Consider the following 27,775-nt stretch of genomic DNA (forward strand, 5'->3'; position numbering starts at 1 on the left):
AGAGGAGGAGAATGGAAGAAAGAAGACAGATAAAGGGACACCGGTAAAGAACACAAAAACCACCTCCTAGGTACGTCCCAAGTTCACTTTGCGGGTTGTTGTTTGTGTCCAGGCTGTGGCAGAGGGCATATGAAACAGGGTTCCCATTGTTTAAGGAGTCAGGAATGTCAGCCCGGCCCATGAAGCTATCCCGGCTAGATCCCATGGTGGGGAAGTAGCTAAGCCTCTCCACAATGTCAAAGGAGGACAGGCGCCTGGGAGCAAGAGGCCCACTTCTGGAGCAGGGTTGGTGCTGGGAGTGGTGACTCTTGTTTCCTACACTCTGCAGCTGTATGGGGTCGTCTGGGTTCTCAGGGCTAGGCACTGCCAGGCTTGCCAGGCAGTCTGGGGGCGGAGTTCTGCAGGCTTTGTGTTGGAAGGGCTTTTTCAATCGGAATGGGAGTGGGCTCATTAGGTAGACATTTCTGGGGAGCATATGCCTGTCCCCATAGACATCCCCTTTGAAATCAGGGTTCCTGGAGGACTGCTGCTGTTCATGCCTTCGGATGGTAGTGAACCTGGTGTAGGAAGCTGGGCATGCGCCTTTGCATCTATTGATTTTATGCTTCTGAGGCCCATTCAGGTTGCTGCTGTTGCTGCCACTGTCATTGGAGGCATTTGAGAGAAGATCTATCTCATCAGTGCAAGCTGAGAGTGTGTCCATAGGGATGACATCACTGACATCTGAAGCTGTGTCTTCCACATTGCTGCAGGAGCGGGAGGATTTATCTGCAAAGCTGGCAACATCTTTCTCTTCTTGGTGTGCTTTTGACAAATCCAGAAGAATCTCTGCAGAGTATGCAGCACTCAGACAAGTTTTAGACTGAAGAGAAGTGGTGGGTTTGTTTTGCCCAATGGAAAAGTCAAGTGAGGGCATTGATCGGGATCTCTGGATCAGCTGCTCAAAGGCACTGATACGGGAGGAAACGGTGTCTTTGGGGATCTGCTCTGAATCCTCTCGACTAAGGCTCTGCTCCATCCTGTCCTTTGCTTCATTCTCAAACTGAGATGCAATATCCTTCACGCTGCAGGAGGAGACTGTGTCCAAATGGATCCTGGACCGGTTGATCTGGTGCATGTCTTTATAGAGTGTTGTAAACTCCACCCCACTCTTTCTGGAGGCAGCGAACAGGTAGCCTTTCCTAGAGTTGGTACCATACTCCTGCAGGCTCATGGTACTGCCAGATTTAATGGCATACTCTTGCTTTGACTTCATCAAGATGTTTTCTATGCTTTCCCCTATGTCTACCATGAAAGCCTTTTTATTATCAAACAAGGTGGTGGAGCTACGAAGGTTTTCGCAGCTTTGAGCTTTCTCATGAGACAGCAAGATACCCGTCTTGTCCTGCACAAAAACAGCTGGAGCTGCTAGTTTGGGTTTGAATTTAGAAGGGAGGATTTCAGTAATGCAGGCTTTGGCAGCTGATAAAGGCTTCTTATGTTTACATGCGTGACCTAACATACTGGTATGACTAGCATTAAAGGTTCGGCTATTAACTGAAGAGGGTGCAGTCATATGAGCATTCCCACCTTTACGATCCACTGGTAAGCATGCAGAATAAAATAAATACAACCTGTTAGCTTAAGTGCTAGAAAGCTATTGAGAAAGGAGAAAGAACATGCTTGGATTTCATAAAATGCACCTTAAAGAAACAAAATTCCAAAACATAAAGAAAAGCAGGAAGAAACTGTAAAACAAGCCACACTTAGAGGAGTAGGTGAAGTGCTGCTAACGTTTTGAAAATGAGAAGCTTGGCCAGAAGCAAATCTGGAGCACTTTTAAGGTACCCTCCTAAAAAGTGCTAAGCATCATGAGCTTCCAGGGAAGCTGTGGCACCATGGAAAAGGGCAGCTGAACTCTGGGCAGGATCAGGGTGTCAGCAAGAATGCAGAGACACTAACATTGCAAAAATGGCTTAATACCAAGCCTGTAATCACACCTACTATGGTCTCACCACAGTGCTTGCCAAACAGTTTATTCCTGGGAGGAAAAAAACAATCAGAGGCTGACTGTGCTAGCACAAGCACACCACATCAGCTGACTTCGCCCAAGAGATGCCTGCTTAGAGATTCCCCATACTAGGAATAAGCTGAGTGTCCTTCAGACAATGTGGTTGGCCATGGTTGCTTTAAAATTGAAGAAGTCAGATAAGGACATTGTTTGGGGTTTTTTTTTAATAGGATTCAGTCTGGTTTCAGCTTAGACTGCAGTTTTTAGGTCTGTTTCCGATTTGAGTTCACATTCAAATGTCAAAATAACCATTCAGGTTCAATTGCAGTTTGGGGAACTATTTGAACAGATTTTTTTGTTCAGATCCAGTTTGACTCCCTGCCCTACAGGCCTGACAAAATGCTGAAAAACAGCTGGAAGATGGAGACAGAGAGACCTTTTTGGTATGATGTACTATTTTTAGGGAGAGCAGTTCAGAAACCCAGCACATTCCTTCTCCAGTCCTCTCCCCATCTCAAGCCATTTTTAGGTTGAAGTTGGCTCAGAGATACATTCCCCAGTACAATTCCCTGGTGGGAGTCATGCTCTTCCTTGTCTCTTTTAGAGAGTCTGCAATAGGGGGAGGGAAGAGGAGGAGATTGGTCTCTTCTGGCTCACATTCCTGGAGCCTGCAGGGCTGGTTCAGCCAGCAATTGCTAGTTCAGTGTCAGTGCATTCTCTGCACAGCCCTGGCAGGCAGGAGGCTGAGCAGCACAGGGCACCAGCTACACCAGGGTAGCCAGGCCAGCAGACTGCTGTGGCCTGCTGAGATACTGCTGTGGGAAGAACAGAAAAGTCAGGGAAGGGCTCTAGAATGGCAAGGCAGTGGGAGCAGATGGATAGCAAGGCCAGCCTAAGCAGCCTTGAGGAAGAACATGAGGGTGTGGGCTGTGGCTGAAGTGCTGAATGGAAGGAGCTGATCTCTCTTGACAAGAGGAACCTGGATCAGTTAAAGGCATCATTAAAAATATTGGCCATTGTGGTCTGAGAGAAAAAAGGAGGGAACACTGGGGATGGCAGAGAGGAAGGATAGCATAAATCTCAACTGGTTTGAATAGGACTCTAAACCTTGCAACAGTTTGCCCATATCACCTGGCTTTTGACACTTTGCAGAAGGAGAAGTGGTTAGTGTGTTCTAACCACCTACCTTTTGTGGAAGCAGAGCTCGAAGGTCGCTTGAGACCACTCAGCCCCTGGAATGGGATATCTCCACCTTCCAGCACACTCTTGTAAATCTGCCTTTCATTCTCCAAGGCAGCAGGGTCCCCCACAGCTAGCTCTGACTCCCTCTTCACTGCATGGTAGCTGGGTGAATAAGTGGAGCTGAAATACACATGAAAAAGGAAAGGGACACCAGGAGGTCACACCTGTCTGCAGAGAGCTTCATGCAAAGTAAGAGAAAACCACACTTGTGAACACAGAATAGACTGTGTATGAAGAACTGATGCTGATGAAGAGGTTATGAATACATTGCAATAGTGTTCTGTGTTTGGCACTACCAAAGTATCCTCCACTTGAGGGAACTCTCCAGTCTTAGTCCCCCAGGAAACAGGCAGCAGAAAAGCATTCCTCTATTTTACAGATGAGACAACAGTCACAGAGTTGATGCATGATTTCTTTGCAGGCACAATGAAATTCATTGGCTAGCTGGAAGTACACAAAACCTTCCAGCTTCCAGTTCTCTCTCCTTAAACACCAGCCATGCCTGTCCCATGCCTACAAAGCACAGCTGCTCAGGGGGTCACTTCACCCAGTTCAGCCTCCCAGCCAACACTACAGTTCAAGATCCCCTGACCAGTTTCTGAAGTCCATCAGTGAGGGACTGTGCAGAGAAGCAATAGTAAAGTGCTACAGATTCTACACTATTTTAATTGCCAGAGAAATTCTCAGATGCACACAATTCTGTTCAGCTTTGCCAGAGGCTTCCACTACATGGAATAAAAAATCCTGGACTCTAGGTCTACCATGCATATGTATAAACAGAATTATGTTAAAATTAGTACAATTTTAATTTCTTAGGTTTTTAAAGACTGGACATTTATTGCAAATCCCTTTTCTAGTCATGAACCTAAGCACAAGTATGCTCACGCATCTGATTTCTAGATTTCCCTGTTTTCTCTCCAAAATAATAACTGGCAATGCTATGGTATAAATTGCCTTTCCAGGTGCAAAAAACTTACTAAGCAATCAGGCAGATTGCTTTCCTAAAAGCTAAGCTAATCTGATACCAGTTCTCCTGCTCAACCACGCACTTTAGAATAAGATGGGAGTCTCACACAAAGCTATTCTGGGGCCAAAGCATGACTGCTGGAAAATTTGAAAAAATAAAAATATACAGATTTTCCAATTAATAGAAATATTTGACATCCTGATGTCCAAGAGTGATTCAAATTTATGAGAATTTGGAAATGTTTGTTGTGGATAAATTTGTACATGTATCTGTTTATTTTGGATAGATGCTGTACTTCTGGGGTAAAGAGAAAGCTTTAAACACATCATAGGACTGGCTATGGAGGTGGAATTACACAATGTCTGGATCACAAAGATGACTTTAGTTTCTGGACAAGGAAAACCAGGTCATATGCAGTCCCATAAATTGCTTTCTGGAGGAAAAGCTCATGAAAAGCACCATGAAAGAGAAAGGGAATGCGGTCAGTTTTTCAACCTAGACAATGCTCAAACAGACCCATAGCTACAAAGCTGTTGTTTATCAGGGTTATCTCTTTGATAAAGAGTGCATCTCTTTTTCAGGTACCTGAGGAAACCCAGCCAGTTGCTGCAGGGAATAATGATTGCCCTGAGGTTAATTGTTAGCCTAGTTGTTAAAAAACAAAGAGTTAAAACAATCCTCCTTTGGGACTAAACCTGGGGGCGACAGAGGAGGCATTTGGTGAATCTCTTTACTAGCTGCTCCTTATTCAGGCCAGCAAGCAGTACTGCATTGGAGCCAAAGCAGCCTGCAACATCAGGTGAGTGAAGGGAGAGCAACATTGCAAAAAAACCCCGAAACAATAAACTCCAACTATCTTTTCTCTCTGCCCTCTATGGCAGGGCAGGGAAAAATGTGTAACTCCACCGGGCCTCACTCTTGTGTCCCATTCCCAGCATACTCAGCTTGCTTCCTCTCCACTGGCATTCCTGAATGCTCTGTGTGGCACAGACAGTGCCACATGAACAGAAACCCTACCAGTTGTTTGCAAGCATACAATATTTATGCTAATCTCTGGGATTTCTATTTATTTTACTCGTCTCTTCCTACCAAAGTGAAACAGTTGCAGTGGTTGTGTGGGTTTCCCAGCAGAATGAACACAGACAGAAGGAAACTGTGTTGATTGAAAGAAGGACAGGAGATCTCTAAGGCCCCCAGAGGGGCAGTGAACATACACAGTATTAATGGACATCTGGAGGAGAAACTGCCTTTTTTAACAAACCATCCTCATAGAGGGGATCACTGTGCCTATGGACATGGAGCATTCAGTACAATTACAAGGAGCAGTAGGCTCACAGTAGGGGCTGGCTGTGGCTCAAATAATTCAGGATAACTCAAGTAACTCAACACAGCTCAGCATTTTGGTCTGCATTTTGTGTGTGCTCCTCTTCTAAAACAAACTAACTCTATGTACAACTCATTTACACAAAATATACTGTTCATTAAATATTCTGCTGAAAAAGCAGTGCCCAATAAATCTTTGAGAAGTGTTGTTACTCCTACCACTGTGTCCTTCCTGTAGGCTGGAAAATTACTGCTTTTCATCAACGGCATCCATCTGATCTGGTGCACGTAACATGGAATACCTAGCAGCAGCCAATCTATTGCACATGTGTAACAAACAATCTTTGTGTATTCCACACAATAATGTTACTTGCATGAAGATACAGTCAATTTGCAAAATTCATCAAATGAAGTTAAAGGTCTGTTGATTTTTTTAAAGCTACTGCCTAGCACAATCAGCAAATCTTACTTAGACAATGCAATCACTCATGTAATCACTTCAAAACACATTCTGGATCAAAACACAGACAATGTACCAGGACTCACCTAAAGCACACGTATAATTCTTATGGTACATGCATTTGTCTATATCCATCCCCCAAAAAGCCAAAGTTTTTCCAACATCCAACACCCTGTCCTACATGACCTCAGATTTTAAAAGAGACATCAACAAGCAATTGAAAAACTTACTAGGAAGAATGGTCTGTGGAAGTTTCCAGAGGAGTAACACCTGCTGTATTCTGCAAAAGTCCAAACAAAGGAGTCATTGATATGCACTTACATGTGAGGAGAAAGAAAAAGGCTTGCTTAAGTAATTTTCCATCTATTGCTTCAATATTAGCCTATAGGAGACATTGAGGTTTAAATCTAAATGCAATTTAAGCTGTCAATGTCTTTGCAGAAAAGCAACAATTTTCATGAGTTCCTTCAGGGCAGTGACAGGTTTTTAGCACAGCCGATGCCTTTTCGCAGTGCCTATTCTTTTGTCCGCAAATGAGTCATTGTGAATAAAGCCAAAAGCAAGAAGAGATAACCAGCTGGGCCACGACCAGGAGACACATGCTCATAATTATTTCCCCAAGCTTTCCCCAACCGGTCACTGCCCGCCTTTGCTTTAAAGGTGTATTACATTTCTGCAGCACAATGCATTCCTCAGCGTTCAAAAAATATCAAAGCTCTAAAAAGAAAAGCAATATTTCAGTTCAGTTTCCTTACTTAAGAGAAGCAATGCCAGCTGCACAGGTTCAATAGCAAAAGCCAGTTCTTAGCCGCTTGCTTTAAATCCATCTAATGCTTCTTAGACACATTATTTAAAAATTGAAGGCAATTTTAGAAGCAATTCTCTATTTGGTGCCCCCTCATCTATGTGAGGATTTCTATCTAGGAAGAAAAAGCAAATCTTGGGTTTGAAAAAGCAGCTTTTCCAAGTCCTGGTAAAATGCCGCAGCTTCAAAAAAAATCAGCAACAGAAAAAAAAAGAAAAAATGGCGTGTTACCAATTAATCTATCATTTCATGGTTTGAGTGCTGCAGACCCTCGAAGCAGCAGCGGCAGCTGACCTGCCCTAGAAGGCCATGGCGAGGTGCAGCATAAGGAAAATTGTGTAAAATCTCTCAGGAATATCCAAAATCTTGGGTAGGCGTGAGCTCCAAGCAGAGAGCGGGGCTTGTAAGAAGGGAGAGTAGATGGCAACACGCTTGAAAGGCACGAGATGATGACGTGACACGCCAACCAAGAATTTTAAGCTGATTGCTGCTGCTGCCTATTCATGTGAAAAATAGAGAGGGTTTTTTTGCAGACACTGAACTCTAAACCTGAAATGGGGACTGGGATGGGGGTGGGGGCAGCCGAATGCAGACGTGGTGGTGGGGTGAGAGACAAAATCACTGTATCTGAAATGGATTTCAAGCTGGATTCTCAGCATCACATTCTATTATTTCTGACAGCGACACAGCAAGCCATGCAGTCAGAACACTCAGAACCATTATTTATCCCAACCTCATTTAATAATCATCCAGCAGTGAATAGATTAGAGCAGAGAGTTTGGAAACGGGGATTGGCAGCATGAAAAGAATAGGAAATACCTTCTGTGGCTTTTTATGTGGTGCTTTATAAAGCTTCTCCATTTTTTCTAAATCTGCCTCTAACTCAGTCTGGTAGAGGTAGAGGTCTTTTTCTAGATCACTCTGGTTAAAGAAGGAGAAGAAGAATGGGAAAACAATGCTTAGGGTTAGGGGAAACCAAAGGAATGTTAATTTTGAAAAAAAAGAGAGCTTTTTTAATTGAAAAAGAGGATGGTGGTATGGACAATACAGAGAAAATCACTAGCAACTAATCATGTTTCAATCATTATAGAGGAAATAGTTTTAGGCAATTAACATTAAAATCAAGAGATGCACAGGCCTGCTAGAATCTATTTCTACAATCCATAAAGTTATAAAACCCACCTGTAAAGAAAAAAAAAAGATACTGTAATAATATGCAATATGCTGTTAGTACAATTATCATTGCAAGTCAAGATAGCAAAACAACCACTCTAAATTATGGCTGATTATGATTTAAGAATTGTTTATTAAATCAATTTACTAGCTACTTAATTGTTAGGCTAATGAGCTCAAGCCCAATTAAAAAAGAAAATCACTCACAAGCACACAAAACCCAAGCAATGCTACAAGAAAAAAAAGAAAACCACATACACACATATATACACGCTAGATGCTGTAGTGCAACGTACGTGAGACACAATTACCTTTCTATCCTCTCTAGTAAGGATAGAGCAATCTCCAGGAGTATAATCCCAAATCTTTTTTGGAGGCTGATGGAAAGCAGAGGAAGGAAATGAGGAAATGAAGATAAGGAAAGACATCACAGAGAATATGGAAATTGGATTAGAACAGAGGGGAAATACAATAGGGAATTTGCATCAACACTGAAAAGAAATTATAAAATAACAACAAACCACAACAGAGAAAGAGAGAGAGAAAGAGGAATAAATCTGCAATAGCATAAATATCAAGAAATCATTGCAGGGCAAAAGGGAACATACATGCAGTGTGGAAGGGGCTGTTTTCAGAAATTTTTTTCTGCAAGGTGCTCTATGGGATTTTGGACTCTCTAGAAGGTGCCCATAGCTGTTGCCTAAAGCATTCTTAACAAAAAACCAAAACAAAATGGGGGGGGGGGGGGGGGAACCACACAGTCATAAAAAGCATTTGTTTTGCTCATTCTTCTTTTCAAAATGAAAGGGTAAACCAAGGGCCTTTGATAAAGAAAAGGGAAAATCTTTCTCACTTCCATCAGCGTACGAATACATACCATGTGAACAAACGGCTGATTTCCCTGTGGTGGCATTGTGGGGCAATGAGAATGCAGAGTTGTTATTTTTTATTTCACTGGTTTGGGGGTTTGTTTGTGGGGATTTTTGGTGGACAGAGTGGGACACAAGAAAGTTTGGGAACTAGCTATTTAAAATTCATCCTACAACTGAAAGGGCCAATTTCAAAATGGATTTTTTTCCTGTTTGGATGAACATGTAAGCATCAGGCAGGATTATGCAGAGTAAAAGACTGGACCGGACTCCCATGACTGCAGTGAGCAAAGCTACAAAAAGCATTTTCTTTGGGCTGTGGCAACAAAGCTCAGAAAAGGCTTGCCAGCTATAAAAGTCTGAGATGGCATCCTGAATTCAAGTGCCCGACATTGACACACTATTTATGGAGTTCCACATTCAGGAACTGGCATCGTTCTTGGGAAGCATGGCTGCATGGCTTTGGAACTGAAGCAAGTTCAAGGCAAGCCTTATAAGAGAGCAGCACTTGACAAAAGTGCCCTGAGCAAGGTGGGCAACTTGTCACCAGAATAGATGGTCTGCTGAACATGAGACAGATTGCCCTGAGATACCCTCTTCTGGAATGAGGCCAAGGCTGCATGACACTAAAAGCACAAATCCACACTTCTAAAGAACAGGTATACCCCCACATGTAGAAAGGACCAAGGGCATAAATGCTTTTCTTTCTTTTACATATTTTCCATTAACTCACACTAACTCAAAAGACCACAGGGATGACAAACCTTCCCTTCACTCATTGTAAAACCAGATGGCTATTAATTACATGGCAACAAATATAAGCAGATTTCTTCTCACTGTAGAAACCTTAAACCATTACAAGTTCTGAGGAGTTAAATCCTTACATTGACAACACTTAAAAGCCTCATCAAGGTGTGATTTATCTGACTTTTACTGCCTAAACATTAGGAGGTCTCATCTCAAACACTGCAGAAACTTCTTTAGCTTAGTATGGAAGGTCCATAGCTATAAAACATAGTTTTCTATGAAAGACTAGACTATTCAACCACTGTACATTCTTGCTTTCCAGCAAAAATTACACTATTTTTACAATGTGATCAGACTGAGCACACAACTCCAGGTAGCTACATTCTGTGTAGAGGAACTTTGCCACCTCTGCCAGAACAAAGATTAGATTTAAAGGAAATCTGCTCTCTAGTGTCCATGTGCAGTTGCCTTTGAAGACAGTACTGAACCTTAAAAAATACTTCTGTTTTGTTGTACACACATGGAATCTCAGCAGCACTCAAAATTTGTATGCATAGGCATTTGACTACTGACCTCAAGGGGAAAGCAGAAATGAGAAACCATCACTATGTTTGAATACACGTGAGAGGCTGATACTGACCCTCTGGTGCAGTAAGAGTAGCTTATTACACAGTATTTAATAACTAAGTTAATAGTGTTTAATCAGTAAGAACCAAGCCATAAAATGCTTTAAAGTCACATTTTTTCCCCAATAGCCATGACCACCGGTGTGTTCCCTCCACCAAAATGTTATTTGTCCTACTGAATAATTAAGCTTAAGTTCATCTTTTTCCAAAGGGGAAATCAAAGCCTTTTTTTTCTCTCCACACATAGCAACAGAGCTCCATTTGAAAAGAAAGAACACTGTTCTCAAACTCCTTTGGTTTCAGGGAAGGGCAAGGGCTGTTCAACACAGGCTAATGCCATTTTATGCAATGGGCAGCTACATGCATAAGGAAATAAGCAGGAAACAAGGCCATGATCAGTTTATGTAGAGCTGGAAATTACTGATCTACAGTTTACAAGCCAGGAACAGGAATAAATAATTCTCCTTGACTTAAAAGCTACCTGTCAGCCATCCTAGATCTTGTTAGGCAGAAGGAGACTAAGGGCTTTGAATAAGGACTTTTAAGAATGAGAGGAGGGTATTATTTCTAACGTTAACAACAAAAATGCAGTTTGAACTATGGTGCGTGAAAAAATATTACCTTGTTGATACATAGTGCTGAAAGGTGGGGAATGTTTGTAAATGGCTTCAAAACACTAAAAGTGGCCACAGAACAGCTGCTTTATGTTAGTACCAGGATGACATTATGTACAATCACATCTTTAAATGAGTAAGGCAGCTGTTTCAGATTTAGGGCCTAGGAAAGAGATGTGACAATCATAAAAAAATAAAAAATTTAAAAAAAGGTAGGTTGACTTCATTGGTCATTGCAACTATCAAACTTACCGGTTTCCCAAACTCCAATTCCGAAAAGAATTTATACCAAGGTTCATTCTTTAAATCTATCTCTTCTGGGCTTATATCCCGAGTCTAAAGGAGTTGGTGATAGGGGAATGGAAGAAAGAGAAGGATAACATTATGCAAAGAATACACAGAAAGGGACTGTTAGAGATGCAGATCCTATGGCTTCCATTTTAAAATGTAGATATTTAACCTTATAATTTGGAATTTCTATAGCACGTTTCTCATAAAGGCCATGAACTGCTTTGAAAACATCAGTTAAGCCCAATAGCATCACTGTGACCAACATAAATATGAATGAATTGCATTTTACAGGTCAGGAGACCCACAAAGAGAGAGAGATTCTGCAGCTTGCCCAGAGTCACAGGGAGACTCAATGTAAAAGCAGAGAGACCAGCAGTCCGTCAATCCTACTGTCAGACACTTTTATCAAGTCAAAAGCTGCATATACATTATTATTATTATTTTAAATCTTCGTTTGGTTAAAAAAAGAGAGACTCAGTAAGACCTGAATCAAATACTGCATCTTTAACAGCACATGAGCATGTGAGAAACCCTGTTCTATACACTGCAAACAGAGTGGAAGGTGGTTTTCTAAATCATACGAGACACATGTCAGAGAGAGCGCATCCTGAAAGACCTCTGAAAGGATGGATAGAGCGACAATATTACATGTTTCTTCACAAATAAATGTTAGAGTATCAGACAAAACTACAATGAAGGAAAATCAGACAGGACAGAAAACAGTACAGCTGAAAAGGAAAGTCCCTTTCATTCATACCATTTGTCTTAATGAAACAAAAAAAACTGAAATAGTTGTAGCTGTTTGAAAACACTGCTGGTGAGGTAAGAGAATAAAAGTCCATTGCTAAACCTTCTGAGGTACCACTCCCCAAAAGTGTGGGATAAAAGATATCTAGCTAATTCTTGCATTTCAGTGTACCTAGTCAAAGGCAGAGTGGATCTCCGTGCATTAAAAATATAAGCACATAATGTCTGCTGTGCCAGTATGATCCCAAGTGCTCCATCACAAGGAAGAAGGAGCCCCACAGATGCACAATGTCCTCATGGAAATCATTTTGTGACAGGGTTACTGAGGCAGTTGACGAAAGTGCTGGACTTGGATGTCCCCGATTCTGCCATAGCCACTAGCATCACAAAAAAAAAGCTCTAGGAAAAGAGCTCAGGATTGATGCTGAATGAGAGGCAACACAAGATAAATAGTTACATCATGTTTAATGCCTGATGGCCTGGAGAATGATTTGGCTATTTCTTAAAGGCACAAAGGAATCGATACCTCTATTTTTTATTTACTGCACTCCAACTAAAAGCACTCATCTTCTATAACTGTGTTTACATTAAAACAAAGCTCAATGATATCAACAGGAGGCTATTCATTGCTCTGAAATAGTCTTTGATTGGGATTCTGTTAGTCAGAGCTGTGGGTGTGATTATCAGGAGACATTCACAAATCTCCTGTACCTCCCTGAAAGATGCAGTCACTAACCACTATGGTACTGTTATATTTAATGAGACTGATGGAAACTATGAAGCTACAACTCCCAAGGCCTTCTTTCTTCTCTGGTCTATGGCTTCAAATTAAAGCTCATAAAATAACATTGGAAGTAGCGTAGCTATCACTTTCATCTTGGTTTTGATGAGCTCTGTACGTAAAATGTTTTTCAGTCATGCTGATAATGGTTCTGCTTGTGGCTTTTAGACTCTGATTCCACAGCTCAGTTCAGTACCTGATGAAGTCTGAACACGTAAACAGTGCCACTGGTGATGACAGACCTTTTGCAAATGCTCAAGTACACAGATGAAGCTGGCCTTTTGCCACAAGTTTTAATCTTGTCTGTTTACCGTGAGACAAAATTGATGCTTAAGTCAGCGGAAATCTGGCTCCAGGATGGACTGCAGGAATGGAGGTGTCATACCATGTTCAAACCACTCCTCAATGGCACTTCTCTAATGGGCTGAGGCAACACCCAGTGGTATCAAGAGGGAGTCATCCACCGCCCATTGCAATAGGCACTAGGATCATGCCCCCATCAGGAGCAACTTTGTTGAAGTCAATGAAGGGACACAGGTGTGAAAAGAAGTTGGTTGCAGCATCTTCAAAAAGTGATGGACCTTGATTACACTTGGAAGGAAAAAAGAAAACCCACCAAAATACTAAGGAGAAGCATCAGGTCCCACATCAGACTTGATTCTTACATTTCTATTGATTTAAATTGCTATTCACTCTTGTGTAAAATCCTAGGCAGGTTTTTCAGGATATTCCTTTATCTATTCCATGCATGGATCAACATCTGAGCTGTTAAGGTACAAAGTCCAGTTTACATTTGGAAACTCACATGCAATTAGCAGTTCTAATTGAATCCTTTAAATCAATGCCTTTAATAGAACAATTATATCTTTATGCATTATCTTTATACACTACTAACAGCATTCAGTATTTTCTAGCAGTTACAGTGTCACACTTGCACCATGGAAGGACACCTTTAGTGATCTGTGCTGATTTATACTGGACTGGGCGATGAGGTTAGCATCACCTCTCTGCCTATCCCTTCTCAAGTATTCTCAACCAAGGCTGAAGAAAGAGACTTTTGTATGATCCTGGCTGTCACAATTCACAGCACTGCTTACTAATTCAGACTGAAATTGGTAATAGCTCACTTAATATGCCAAGTTACATTCCACCATAGCTGGAGAGCTTACGTTGAGTCCTGCCACAGAAGTGGTGAGATCCAGCTGAGGAAAAAAGCAATCCAGAGAAAATGGCCATATCCTAATGCACCTCAGAGGCATCCACTGAGGCACACTAAAGGCACTCTGAAAACTAGTTCAGTGTTTAAAGCAACAGAGGAACATAAAAACTGAACCTGCCTTCTCTGTTGCATAATGCCTTCAACCCTCCTGCATCAGCTAATGCTGTGCCCTAGAAAAAGTACAGCTGGCAAAACAGCTGCTGAACAGGTCACAGTGTGAAACATGGATTAAAAACTAGGGTTAGTGATCCATACTTAACACGGAAAACAACACGTCCAAAAGGAAAGAAGCCTCTCAATCCCCCCTGGATCTTGCTTTATAGAGAACAAAAATGTTAGGAAGTTATGCAAAACAGTTTTCAAAAAAACATCACACGAGCACTGCAATGTCAGCATAAGGAATCCCATCCAAATAGAACCACACAAGCATTTAGAGAGTATTTAATAATCGCAGGATAAAGCCACAAACTAGGATAAATCAAACATTACCATCTTTTCGTTGTTCAGAACAGAGGACTTCCCTGGCTGATAGTCATAAATGCTCCTGGGTTCTGCACGGTATTTTCTGGTGTCGACCTTCTTGTCTGGAGGCTCCCAGTCAGTCCTGAGGAAAGAAAGATCAATTACCCCAAAATACTGTGGTTTCTGTGGAAATAAACGCTCAATTTGGATTGATGCTTCGCCCCGTTAATTATGGTTTAATCTGGGTACTTTTTTTTAATCTGGGAAAGAAGACTGCTAGAAGAGGAACAGTTCAGATAGGGCTCCATGTGTTTGTCTATCACAGGCAGAGATGGAAACAGCTCAGCTGCTGAAATAATTGGAGTGGAGGAGGGTTAGTCTAAGAACTTTCAGTAAACTTCCAGACTTCTAAATCTTTCCCCACTGGAAACAGTTTAATGATGGGCTTCAACTAAGCTCACAAATATAAACATGTCCAAACTTTAAGCAGAACTCAGATTAAATTGCTTTTGCTAAACTTCTGCCTTTTAGCCACATCATTGATAACCTGATTACCACTGCTCTGGATTCTGAAGGCACTCTAGATTCCAAGAGGAGGTTTTTTCTGGGCACATGAATAAATTATCTCAGGCTCTGTTTTAATATAGCTAAGAACAGTCCACTGACTACCCAAACCACTATAATTTTGTGCAGTGCTTATACTAACACAGTTGAAACAACAACAGTCACAAAGCATTCAGGGTCCATATCCTACAAGGTCCTCCTGGTCTCAAAATTTATATAATCAGATCCCTAATGCAGAGTAACAAATGCAGTCCAAAAAAAAATAAAAATCAGCCCTTTTAAGATGATAAACTAATTCTGATTTTGCTCTTGGCATGTTGTCTTTGATTGGCAATGTGTATGTGGGTTCATCTCACCCAGAATTCACCAAACAAAACTGAGGCATCTATACAAAACTGCTGCTCCAGGTTTTCTCTCCCTTACCTTTCTGATCTGGCTAGGACAGAAACAAACCACTGATCTGCCTAAACTCTCTCCGCTGGCTGAGAAGAGACAAAGACAACCCATTTAATTTTTTTCTTTCTAAAGTAAAGCAAGATGACAGCCAAAATGCTTGGCATACAAACAGCCTACAAATTTCAATAAGGATGATCTTTCCTGTCCAGACTAACTTGATTGCTTAAGACTCCAATCACAAAGAAAATTCTGGTGAGGCACTGGTTTGACACTAGATAATAGGAAGCATTAATGATGGTAATCCTCTCACTTGCAAGAGTTTTCTCAGAGGGCAAATACACTATGTCTTAAATTCCTGCATAAGGAAGACACCTTCTATCAGTAAACTTTTTCTCCTAATCTAGTGACCTGAAATGCTCAGTGACCTGAGATATGTCAAATTACAGCTTTGCTCACGTAAGGCAGCAAGTGAAAAACACTAGGAGCATGTAAAAGGTGGTAAAGGAGGGAGGAACAGTTCAAGAGCTGGGAAAATTCAGCAGGACAAAATATTCTTTGCTCATTCTACTTTCCCTTCATTTGTATATGCATTCCTTACTTTACAAAGAGGTTAAAAACACATGGTAATAAACAAAGCAAAAAAAGCCAGGAGGGAAGTCATCCTAAAGATCAGAAATGACACTGCTGACTAGAACCTACTTGCAAGAAAGTTTATATGGGTAAGACTCCTCAGAGATGGAAAACTAAGTTTTTACCAAGACTCAAATCCAAATTTTGCTTCTCCACAATTATCACTACTTTCTTGTATTCTGAGGTGCCTTTACAGTGTCACACTGGGCCAAGAGTTTCCACTGTGCCTATGTGGTAGGCATTGTATAAGCATGACACCCAACTCTTCACCCAGACAGGAGACTATGCAACAAACTGTGTGACGCCTGATGAAAAAGACAGACAGAACGGGGGGCTGGGCTGTGACAATGAAGGAGTCCACTGCCACCTAGTAAAAGACTCAGAGTAAAAACTACATATCCAACTTCCAAAAAAGTTGAACTGGAGTTGTGGACCTAAGGCCACAACTTTTATCCCACACTTTTATCCCCTTCCCATTTGACAGCTTTCAGATATTCTTTGAGAATTGGTCTATATACAGCTTAGTTCAGATCACCTTTCTGGGCTGGATTTCAGCGATGAAGTACGGTTTGGCAGTGGCAAAGTGGCAGACCTCTTTATAACCTTCTCTGAATCAATATTGTCCATCTCACTCTTGGAGCGGGGAACTTGGGTTCTGCCTGTAGGATATATCACATATAGGAATATTGGTGAACTGGATAGGAGGCAAACAAATACATGCTTTACATGCCCTTTCTTTTTGACAGATTTAACAGAAACGTGAATTACTTACTGTCCTCAGAATAGGAATAACGAGGAGAGAATGAATCAGAATCTTCATCTGAAAGACAAAAGCATTTTGCAAGTGAGTTGAAAAAGCCCCAAAGAAGAAGCACCAGAAACCCTTTAATTTCTTCTACTACTGCATTCACCATAATTCGAGTGATATGCCTAATACTTACCACAGGAAGAGGATCCTAAAGAATAAAATTCCAATGAGGTTTAAATTGCATTTGAAAATAATTCCTAGTTTAGATATAAATATTAATATACTATTTACACTAATACCTTTCTCCAGGCTCTCAAAGTACTTTAGAAAATAACCCCTTTTTATCATAAAACTCGCCTACAGCAAGGGTTATAGATCCACTTTATCAAAAGCTGAGAGATAAACAGAGGATCCAAAAGCCATAGTATATTATTAAAATAACTCATTAGGTACTAGACACAATAATACAGCTGAGGAGCCCTGCTGACAATCACATATGACTCTTGTATTTAGCTACTACAGAGCATCCAAAAGAAGGCAATGAAGATGGTGAAGAGTCTAGAGGTGAAGCCATGTGAGGAGCAGCTGAGATCACTTGGTCTGTTCAGCCTGGACAAGAGGAGACCGAGGGCAGACCTCACTGCAGTTAGAATTTCCTCCTGAGGGGAAGAGAATGGGCAGGCACTGATCTCTGCTCTGTGGTGACAGTGACAGGACCTGAGGGAATGGCCTGAAGTAGTCAGGGGAGGTTTAGGGTGCGCACTAGGGAAAGGTTCTTCACCCGGAGGGTGATCAGGTACTGGAACAGCTCCCCAGGGAAGTGGTCACAGCACCAGCCTGACAGTTCAGAAAGTGTTTGGACAACGCTCTTGGGCACATGGTGTGACTTTTGGGGGTGTCCTGTGCAGAGTCAGGAGTTGGACTTTGATGATCCTTGAGGGTCCCTTCCAACTCAGAATATTCTGTGATTCTGTGACTGCAAAGAGAATTGTGAGCTAAAGTATTACTAATATCTCTGCAAAGAAACCACTCAATGTGACAGAGAAAAAGACATAAAAACAAAGAAGATGAAGCTAGAATCAACTAGATAAAAAAAACATTTCAAAAAAAGTGTTATGTGAATTTAGTGATGACAATCAACACCTTGAAACAAGTTCTAAATTTTCTCTCATGGAGGACATCAATCAGATGCTACAGCCAATCTCATCTGCTGGGAAAAAACAATTTGGCTAACACAGCTGACCTGAAGTTGCACTTAAGCCTTCATCAAGCCTTTCAGGAAGGCTCAGGGTAGTCTAAACTTCTAACCTATCTGCTTTAGTTCTCTTGGTGAATAAATTAGAAGGTTAAAGTTCTAAAAAGATGGTTATTGATTCTTATTATGTCCATCATAACCTTCAGGTTAAGAAGGCCAATTCCCATGCTTTAAACCTTACTGACAAAAACCAAATAGTTATATTATGCTGAAGTGTTGACAAAAATGACTTGTATTCTTAAATACAAGTTTGTTTTACTCAGATAGAAAAATACATGGTAAATCACAAAACTCACTAGTCTCTACAAGTACAGATAAACAAATGTCTAAAACTACCTTTACAGCTATTCACCTCTAATAATCTTCTTTAGTGCTGTTAATCAAAGATAATTATATTTACTTACTGGCAGAGAAATATCAACATTCATTATAACTCATCATTCAAACAAGAAAAACCATACTATAAAAATTCCCTTCAGATAATGGCTGTTTTCCAATTTCTTATATTCTAATATCTACAATAATGAGGAGAATAGGCATGCTTTGTCTCTGAGTATCTTATGAAGAAGAGTGTCTACATTTCTTTCCTTTTTAAACAAGAAATACTGAAACAAATCTAGAGTGATTTGATAACATTAAAGAGTAAATCAGAATTGAGTATTAAAATATCTTCTGTTTCTCAAAGCTGCATTCTATCTATGGGACTCTACTTCACAAAAAAGGTTATCACATGTTTGTAACTTCAAAATCAAATTTCTTTAAAGAAGAGAGGCTATTTCCCTCTAGATGGTAGAGAATCTGCAGGGTTGGATTTCATTTCATGAATTGGACATACTCTGTATGGTTTCAGAAATGCTGAATATACTTTTGAAGGGAGCCCAGATCTTGATGTTTCTAGGAGATCCTATGCATCAATCCATTCTGACATTAATTGTATGAAAGCGAGGCTCCAACCCATCTCTATATAAACACTGCCACTGATTATGGATCTTTGAAGTGTTTTCTAAACATGAAACATGTCCTGCAACCCCTCCAACTCTTCTACATCATCAAATATTTTGTATTTCTTATCAAGAAAAGAATCCAAGCAAATATTAGAGAAATGTTTCCCAATATATTGAGAAAAAAAATTAGTGTTTAGTCCAATAAAATTTTAACTATATAAACCAGCAAATTACTTTCATATGCACATTTCTAAGTCCATAGGAGACATTTATGGGAGAACAGACTCTTTAATATATTGTCATCATGGGGTTTGAAAACTATGTTAGTCCAGATGAGCAAAATGGATTTTCAAACCTCATTATGAACAAGGAAATATTCTCTGTAAAACACTTTTATCCATTAATTTCTGAAACAGTTTCTCTCACACCCATACTCACATACCATTCTGCTAAGAGAAAATAACTTATCCTGCATTACAATTTGCAAGACGGGGCTCTCCATCTAATATATTTCAGTAAAGAATTATCAAGTATCTTAGATACCTGTACGACACTTCATCCACGTTTCTTTTAACAGTGAAATACACCTTACATTTCCTTGCCTTCTTTGAGTATCTCAGCTAATACTGCATGCTTTCTTCTTACACAATACCCACCAGATGTTTAATACAATATTGAATAAAATGGTTAATGAAGTGTCTCACCAGGGCTGGCTTGAGGCACAGGCTAAGTAGGCAAGTTCCTAGATTGCAGGATCTAAAGTGTCACCAAAGCACCAAGACAACAAGGCTGTCACCAATAACTTCCCAATCAGGAAATGTCTGTACACCCAATGTGTCCAGCAGATTCTAGTGTTTCTCATATACAAATATTTTCCACAGTCACACAATTGTCACTGCAATAGATGCTGTTTCACCATCCCTGAAGTATGACTGCAAAGTATTCTGATTTGAATATGAAGTTTAACGGAATCTGCTGAGCACATGAAGAGATAAGGTAAAGACAGTGTTATTTCAAGTTGCAACACGTGCTGATGAATCCAAACTCTGTCCTTGCCTAGATATGCCAAGTGCATCTATGACCAGCCCTGAACCTATGCTATCAAGTTATTTTTATTTTAAAAGACTACACTAAGGGACTGATCCAAAACCCACTGAAGCAAGTAGCTTTTTTACTAATATACTTCAGTGACATTCTGGGTCTGGCCCTAATACTATGTTAATGTTAAAAACCAGAAGCAAATAATTAATGACATTTATTGATTTGGGGGAGGGGGGAGAAATCTCAGTTAAACCCATCTTTACACATAAAGTCAGCAATCTAGACATGTTAAATAACCACTGCACACGCAACTGATAAGTGCAGAAAACCAAGCAAATCCCAAATTTGCAGCATTAGTCAAATACTAGTTACAAAGCCAGAGGAGCACTGCAAAGCCAAAAAGGCATCATACAGTCAAGGCAATGCTTAGAGTGCAGCAAATCATTATGAGGCAGCATAAAGCTCAGCAACTAGAAAAAACTCCAGGAAGAAAATAAATTGATAAGGCAGCATTTGTGCAGAAGAAAAATATATGGACCTTTATTATTACCTTCAGAGATAGGACTAGGAGTAGACGCAGGAAACTGGTATGTAGGAGAATAAGGATTGTCTTCTGCAGCAGAGAAAAGCAGTGGATTTTGAGACTATCCACAGTGAAGTGGAGGTTCTGCTTCATCCCCCAACTTCTATCACCACAATTTTATTCCCTACTTTAATAACACTATGGTATTGTACTTTAAAAGAGATTAATGGATTAGCAAAGATTTAGTTATTTTATGCATCACACCAGAAGGTATACTGGGCATAATTGAATTTCCAGGCAGTGTAACAGAAAACTAGAACCTGAATCTAGTTATTATTAGGGCACTATAGTAGAGTTAACTCAAAGCACAAGACAACAGATACTCTGACTAAACTTCTGGTACCTTCAGGTTTTTGCTGGATTTCAGGAAGTTCAGGAAATGTGTAGGTAGGGCAATAAGGGTTTTCTTCAGGATTGTCTAAGGAGAGGAACATGATTTGCAAAAAAGAACAGAGAGGACAGATTTTAAGGGGAAGAAGGGTGAGCCAAGAATCCATTCAAGTCGACTACAGTCCCTCTCATGCTGATGTTCTCGGATGACACAACCTAGAATACCTCTTTGTTCATTGCTGCCTTGCATGTCTGGGCCTTGTGAGAGATCCTGGAAGCCAAGGGGACTGAATTCATTCTCCTCCATCTGAGCATGGGCTTTAGCTGAGCTAAAGAACCTCTGTTAGGAGCAGTAGGATTAGGAAATAGTTTAACTCCTCCTCATCCCATCCACTACAGCACAGCATTTATCTATGCATAAAGCTCATCAGGACAGCACCTGCAACAGCAAATACAGCTCCAGTTTTGCATGCTCTGCATTTTGTTCCAGAAGCACAGACCTGAGCTGCGCTTGCCTGCGTGTCAGGCTGTTCAGAGGGTTCAGCTTGCAAGTGCTACTGCAGCCATTTCTCACACAGAAAAATGTGAATGTATCAGCAGTCAGGCATAGAAGTGCCCCAAGGTGGGAATCCCCTGAGAGTTCACCACTATGAAGTTTGCAAGTGCTCACCACAATTCTAGGTTTGCATAGGAGAAAGATTAGGGTTTTGAAAAAGCAGAGTTCAGATTCTGAACTCACCAAAAATTAATGGAAACCTTTCCACTGGTTTCAGTGAACTTGAAATCATGCTTTGTTGTGCAGGTACTAAAGCTTAACAGTGTAAAAAGTTTCCTCTTATGAACAGAGAAGTTTCAGAGATAACCTATTGTATTTTAAAAGTCTGTGGATTGGGTTAGTGGGGAAAACTGGAGTTCAGGGATCTGTTTTCTCTTAGTATGGAATTATTATCAGCTTTTCTGGCCTCAAATAGTACAGTTGATTTCATGAGGGCATAGCAGTTCACCTTTCAGAACAACTCAGACCTTTCTTTGGACTTCATTGTTCCACTACCTTTGACTTCAAAGATTTCAAATACATTGGTTGAGTTCTGTGGTGCAGAGTACACACTAATTAACATAAAATGCTTTTATTTAACATCCAGTAAAATTCCTCATATGAATGAAACAAAATGTCATCAAGGTGGTGTTTTAAAGTAAATAAAAACCATCTGTGCTACAGTACCTCTATTTAGCTTGTGGATCTGTTTGAACATTGTCTTGTACCAGTCCTTCGATCTGTCTGTATTCTGTTGGAAAAATAAATACACACAGAAATAATCAGCAGTGACTTTACCAGCCTTTCAAAGTTATTACAAATCTTCCAGGAATGAAAAAAAATTACACTCTATGTGAGAGCTGTATCATATGAATATCCTGAAATATGAATTATTTCACTCAGGTATATCATCTCATATGTTTCACTCAAGTAAGTAATAATGTAAAAGCTTTGCAGAGGTAGGCTGTAACCTCTTTAGAACTGCAGATTATATGAAATGTTTTGTGTATTGATCTGGTTTGACATCCAAAATTAAACAACTTCCCTGTTTTAGTCATACATACCAATTTCCTAAGTATTCAGTGGACAGTTAGAAACAGTGAGTGTTTAAGTCATTCCAGAAACTAGTTGTAAGAATAGGTTAATAATTATTTTCATAATTTCCCCTGAACACTGAATGAATGTAATCACATATAAAAGAGGTATCTGCCTCTAAGATGGCTAAAATGAGACAAAACTCTCCTTCAGCTGCTAGATGGGAAGGAAACAGAGGAGCAGAAACTATTATTTTCAGATATTATGACAAGAAACACTAATTTTTAATTTTCTTTCCCCTGAAGCAGCTGAAACAGGTCATAGATAACAAATAGAATATAAATACAAATAGATAACAAATAGAATAACTAATCATAAAATATATTGGAATTAGAATTCTATCTTCACTTAAATCTCTGCAGCTTTAGTGAGTTCCCTCAGTCCTAAGGTAGGCAGAATCTAGCCCAGGATTTGTGCATCAACCACATGCTCAGTGTTTTACCCTCAGTGGAATTCCAATGTCATCGACAGAGGTATCAGCCATGTAGTGAGGGCTCTTGGCAGTGCTTCTCTTTTCCTCCACTGCCCTCTTCTCACTTGGCACAGTCTCCTGAGCCGGCTTGTCCCGTAGAAGTGCTGAATCAACTTTATCAGAAACGAATCTGTCTGACACTGAATCTGGAAATGACAATGGGGGATTTTCACCTCATCCCATCATTTCACAACATCACCATATTCTGCCCTTTTAAGGAAAAATTCTAGCAAGTAGTTGATGAGACAGACTGTCACTGCTGGTTGTGATTAGCAGCTACACTGAAGGAAATCTCCCAAGAAAATGCCCAAATGCCAGCAAAAGCAGGCAAGCATCTCCGAGGTAGTTATCATCACACATCTCATGACAGTCTCAGCTGTCATAGAAGACAACAATTTTGGTTTCAACAATTGTTTGTTTTGACCAATTAGTAACTCTACAATGTCAGTCTTCATCAAAAAGCACCAGTAATACAGTCTCCTGTACATCTTTTTCTGCCAATTGCAACCTAAAGGAGAATGGTATGTGGTAGTGGTGCGCTACTTTTTAACAGATTGCATTCACCTGTCTGACAATCCCATTTGTTGCAGACAGTATATGATGCTTCCAATTCACTTCCATGCCCTAATCAGAGTGTGTAAACAACAAATATTTTTAAGCATACATATGACATGATTGCACAGGAGTCTGCATAAAGATGGAGGGAAATAACTAATTTCTTCAGATTGCCTTGCTTCCAAACTGGAATTCCTTGACACTGCCCAACTGACACCCAGAGGTAGCAGCAGGCATCACCAAGGGACTTCAGCTTGTTCTGAAGGTCTGCTCTGCAGAGCTGCAGTACAGCAACCCTTACACTCAGTGAAGGATTTTTTTCTATGTGGATTTCCTGCAGAGGAAACACCTGCAATTTTAGTCTGCCTCATCAAGACTTTTGCAAATCCTATAATTTTTACATCACTGCATGCATTGAAGAGAGAAAGATATGTTTATTCACATGCACATCACCATCCTGCCCAAAGCCATTAAATGTGTAGAAATTTGATAGGGGCAGACAATGGAGGAAAGGCTCGTGCATAGCAATGCATTGATCTGTTGGTACCATAAGCAAACACAGTTCTGTCCTGCAAAACTCAGAACTAAATGATTTGTGTTTAAAAGGTTGATAAGTTTTGACTTAGGACAAACAGATGAGTAATTTAGGTGTTTGGTATATTTCTTTGCAGTTCCTGGGCAGTGTGTTTGCTAAAGGCACCCCACAAGCTATCAGAGCAGCAGCTTTGCTCCAGCAGAGGCAGCAGCTGGGGGGTAGCAGACCTTTCACATCATACCTGCCAGGCTACTAAGCCTTTTTTGCTGTTCTGTGGTAAAGGAAGAAACAAAACAAAAAGAAATACAGGACAAATGTGTGAGACATAAACAGCAAGTGCTCTGGTGCTGCATTTCTGACAGGCAAGAAATACACTGTAGAATGATAGCAGTTGCTGGAGAGAATCTGTTTTCAAATACCCTGCCAAAGTGACAGCCCACAGTCCCTTCTCCACATAGCAGCCTCGTGGGATAACATAAATCTCATGATGCAGTGACCAATACATTTGCAAAGAGCAATTATATTTAAATTTTCATTTTTTTTTCATAACATCAGAATATTTAAAGCATTGGACAGGAGACAATTTGAAAATCAGTAAGAATTCACAGAGTCAAGCAACTTGATAACTAACTCTGTTACCATTATCATGAAGTCCATTTTGAAATAATACTGTTGTAGCATTTCAAAGGGATATAGGAAAGGATAAAGTAATTGTTGGTGTTTGCTGAGTCTCATCACATATTACTGAGCCACAGATTCAGTGATTTGTGCACAGACACAGCTTGAAGGCTTTGATTCCCAAAACAGTCCCTTTGGTTAGAGGCTTTTCATTAACCAGTTCCTAGACTGGAGTATTTGTGATATCTCTCAGCAGGTTTTACCACCCTGAAGTTAGTGCTTTCTAAAAGGATGTCCAAATGACTTACCCAAATCACAGCTGGGAATAAACCAAGAATGCTTAGCACTCTGTTCTCTGCTTTTTTATATTCCCTAGCAATTAATTCTTTTCTTTAAAGCATGAAAGCCACTTGAAAACAATAAAATATTTTACTGACATAAAAAGCACAAACAGTTTTGAAAGCTCATATTGTTAGAGCAAAGATTAAAAAACTTTAAAATATTAAACACACCTGTTATATATTTATGATGAACCATGCCATGCAATGCCTCCACAGGAAATAACTGTGCTTTGAGGTGGTACAGAACACCTGCCAAGTAAGTCTGCTGTAGTAACAAACCTCCAGGGGTGTGCTGTTTTCTAGAGGAACCCACCTTCACTACATATTTGTACTAACTGGATCATCTCAGCAAGGGAGACTGGTACTTCTCTCTCCTCAGTGCAGCTCCCTCACCAGTACCTCTGAACTTTGATCTTTAGCCCCAACCCTGTGCCCTGCTGACCACTGATGGCAAGCTGCTCCTGTACATAATGTTCACCTGATAGCTGCCAACAGGAAAAAAACCTCTACATGCACTGGGTAAAAGGAAGGGTCAGTGCTCTGAGCCAGAAGAATAGATGGGAGCCACCTGCTGCAGGGCTCACTGGAGTAAGCAGGCCACCAGGAATAGTTTGTTGTATTATAAGACATGCTGTATTATAAGAACTACAAATGAAAAATGCAACTATGCCCATCTCTGGAACTTGAGAGGAAAAATGTAAGTGACAATGGTGTCACCAAGGAGAACTGTGTTGAATCACTGAGATCTTCTGACAAGAAAATATAGTTTAAGGAGTCAATGCTTGAGAGATTTTTCCTATCTCTTTCCCACAGAGAAGAGAAGAGAATATAATGCATTAATAGAATTTTAATGAAAAAACTCAAATGTACTTTTTACATGAAGGGGAGAATTCCTTTTCCCTTGTATCTCAGTGTAGGAAAGGGAGCAGCTGATGGACAGAAGCAGAAGGAGCAGGAGGTGTCTGCTATTTCACTCTCCTGCCTGACCAGAGCCAGACTGTAGCTCCAGACACACACCAGCTAACTGAAGCTTTCACTTTTGATCTTGTGTTCCGGGACTGTAAGCAAAGGCCAAAAACTTGTAGGCTTCTCAGACAAAGGGTCAAGCAGAGGGATAAAACTGCTGGCAGAAATGAAGGAATGATTATAGATGCCCTCAGTGGTCCCCTAGAGGAGGCAGCACTGGAGGAGACTAAGACTTGAAACCAGTAAAAAAAAAAGGGAAGAGGAAACATTTGAGAACCTGTTTGGTGCAAAATAAAGGTGTTGAAATGAAAATTTGCTAGAAATAAACAAGAGGCTCTGAAATGACTTGTTTATAAGTATGAATTTTATTCAGTTGATATTACTGAAACCCAGGAGAAAAAATTCTGAAATCTTTCATCCCAATTTACTAAGATCAAGCAGACAAGAAAGGATATAGTCTACTTCATGTGTTTCAAATGCCATTACCTGTTTCTAAGTCTCTGATGGCTCCAAATCAACTAGCAATGAACTAGCAAAGAAAGTACAAAATAGTAAGAAGTAATAGTAAGAAGTAGGTGGTGTCTGGTACAACAGTCACTTCAGAGAATAAGAGAGCTAACTCTTTAAAAAGCAATCAATAATCCACTGAGGAGAAAGAAAGTCACATTATCCATCTGGAAGACTAAACTACTGGAGACTTCAGACTTCCAGCATTAAAATGACCTTAAAATTTCTGATTTACAGGGTATTTCAGAGCATACAAAAGGAATTTTCACTAAACATCATCTTGATTTGAAAGAATTGATTTCAGCACAAAACATAATTAACCATTCAGGGCAAGGTGGAACTTAACCTAGTAACAATTTGTTATATGCCATGACAGCAACCTAGTTATGAACAGATAAGGTTCATAAAGATGAAACCAAATATGAATCACGTCAGCCAGGACAGAAATTCAATAGATAACTAAAATCTGAGAATCATTTAAAAATACTAAGTTAGCAGAAGGAAATCTTAATGCTATGCTGGGATAACTCCTAGATAGGAATGGAAGCATAAGGAACTGCAGGAAACCCTCAACACAAGAAATGATGGGAAATGTGCACCTACAAGAAGGCAACACATGCTGGGAAGTGAAAGAAAATTGCAGTGGAATAAAAGCATTAACAGAATGTCTCAGGCTTAAAAATAGGTTTGAGGCACAAGAAGAACAAACAGAAACTAGCAATGATCTTGTTCTTTTACAAAATAGGCATGATGGTAATAAAAGGGCAGAAAAGATGACACATCTGATTAGTATTTCCATTCTGCATTTGAAAAAAAAAAAAAGCAGAAAAAAATGTATGATGTCTTATTTTGCCTGATAGAGAAATACCTTCCACTACAACAGTAACTAAGGACTATGCTGAAGGACAACAACTGAGGTCAGATAAAAATGAGCATGTTCATGTAAACCATAGTAAGAGTTTTACCATGAAGGAAATTAGTAAACGAAATAATTTCACATCAGTTCTCTCAGAGTCAGCCTGCATGTATCATCACATGATACAATTTTGTCTCTCATGCTCTTAAAGTCTACAGAGGGAAAATATCTTTGTATTAAAATACTCCAAATTTGATGAAAAAAAAAAAAGACCAAAAGCATATCCCACCTCAAGAAAGTCAACAAAAAGCTTTGAGATTTAAAAAGGCTGCCTCAGATCAGATTTTCTCCTCTTGAAGCAGCTGAGGAATCCTCATTTGGAAGCACATAAGCAAAGCTGTTTCAGATGCTAGCAAAAATGAGGAGATAATCCACTCATTGCCCCTTAAATCTGCTGGGCTACAGTGAGAACACTATTTTCAAGATCA

General features: G+C 40.1%; 1 protein-coding gene across 1 annotated transcript in view; it reads right to left on the bottom strand.

Moving 5' to 3' along the window:
- Nucleotides 1–27,775, bottom strand: part of SORBS1 (sorbin and SH3 domain containing 1) — a 74,279-nt gene that overhangs the window by 21,803 nt on the left and 24,701 nt on the right. Inside the window, exons 8-19 of the mRNA XM_053983553.1 lie at nt 24,241–24,270; nt 22,880–23,055; nt 22,030–22,093; nt 16,679–16,726; nt 16,442–16,565; nt 14,344–14,458; nt 11,069–11,152; nt 8,272–8,337; nt 7,607–7,708; nt 6,213–6,262; nt 3,177–3,352; nt 64–1,581 (exon numbers count right to left, since the gene is read on the bottom strand). Coding sequence (XP_053839528.1) covers nt 64–1,581; nt 3,177–3,352; nt 6,213–6,262; nt 7,607–7,708; nt 8,272–8,337; nt 11,069–11,152; nt 14,344–14,458; nt 16,442–16,565; nt 16,679–16,726; nt 22,030–22,093; nt 22,880–23,055; nt 24,241–24,270 — 2,553 coding nt within the window. The remainder of the gene's footprint in view (nt 1–63; nt 1,582–3,176; nt 3,353–6,212; nt 6,263–7,606; nt 7,709–8,271; nt 8,338–11,068; nt 11,153–14,343; nt 14,459–16,441; nt 16,566–16,678; nt 16,727–22,029; nt 22,094–22,879; nt 23,056–24,240; nt 24,271–27,775) is intronic.

This window comes from Vidua macroura, chromosome 8, assembly GCF_024509145.1.
Source record: "Vidua macroura isolate BioBank_ID:100142 chromosome 8, ASM2450914v1, whole genome shotgun sequence".
Lineage (NCBI taxonomy): Eukaryota > Metazoa > Chordata > Aves > Passeriformes > Viduidae > Vidua > Vidua macroura.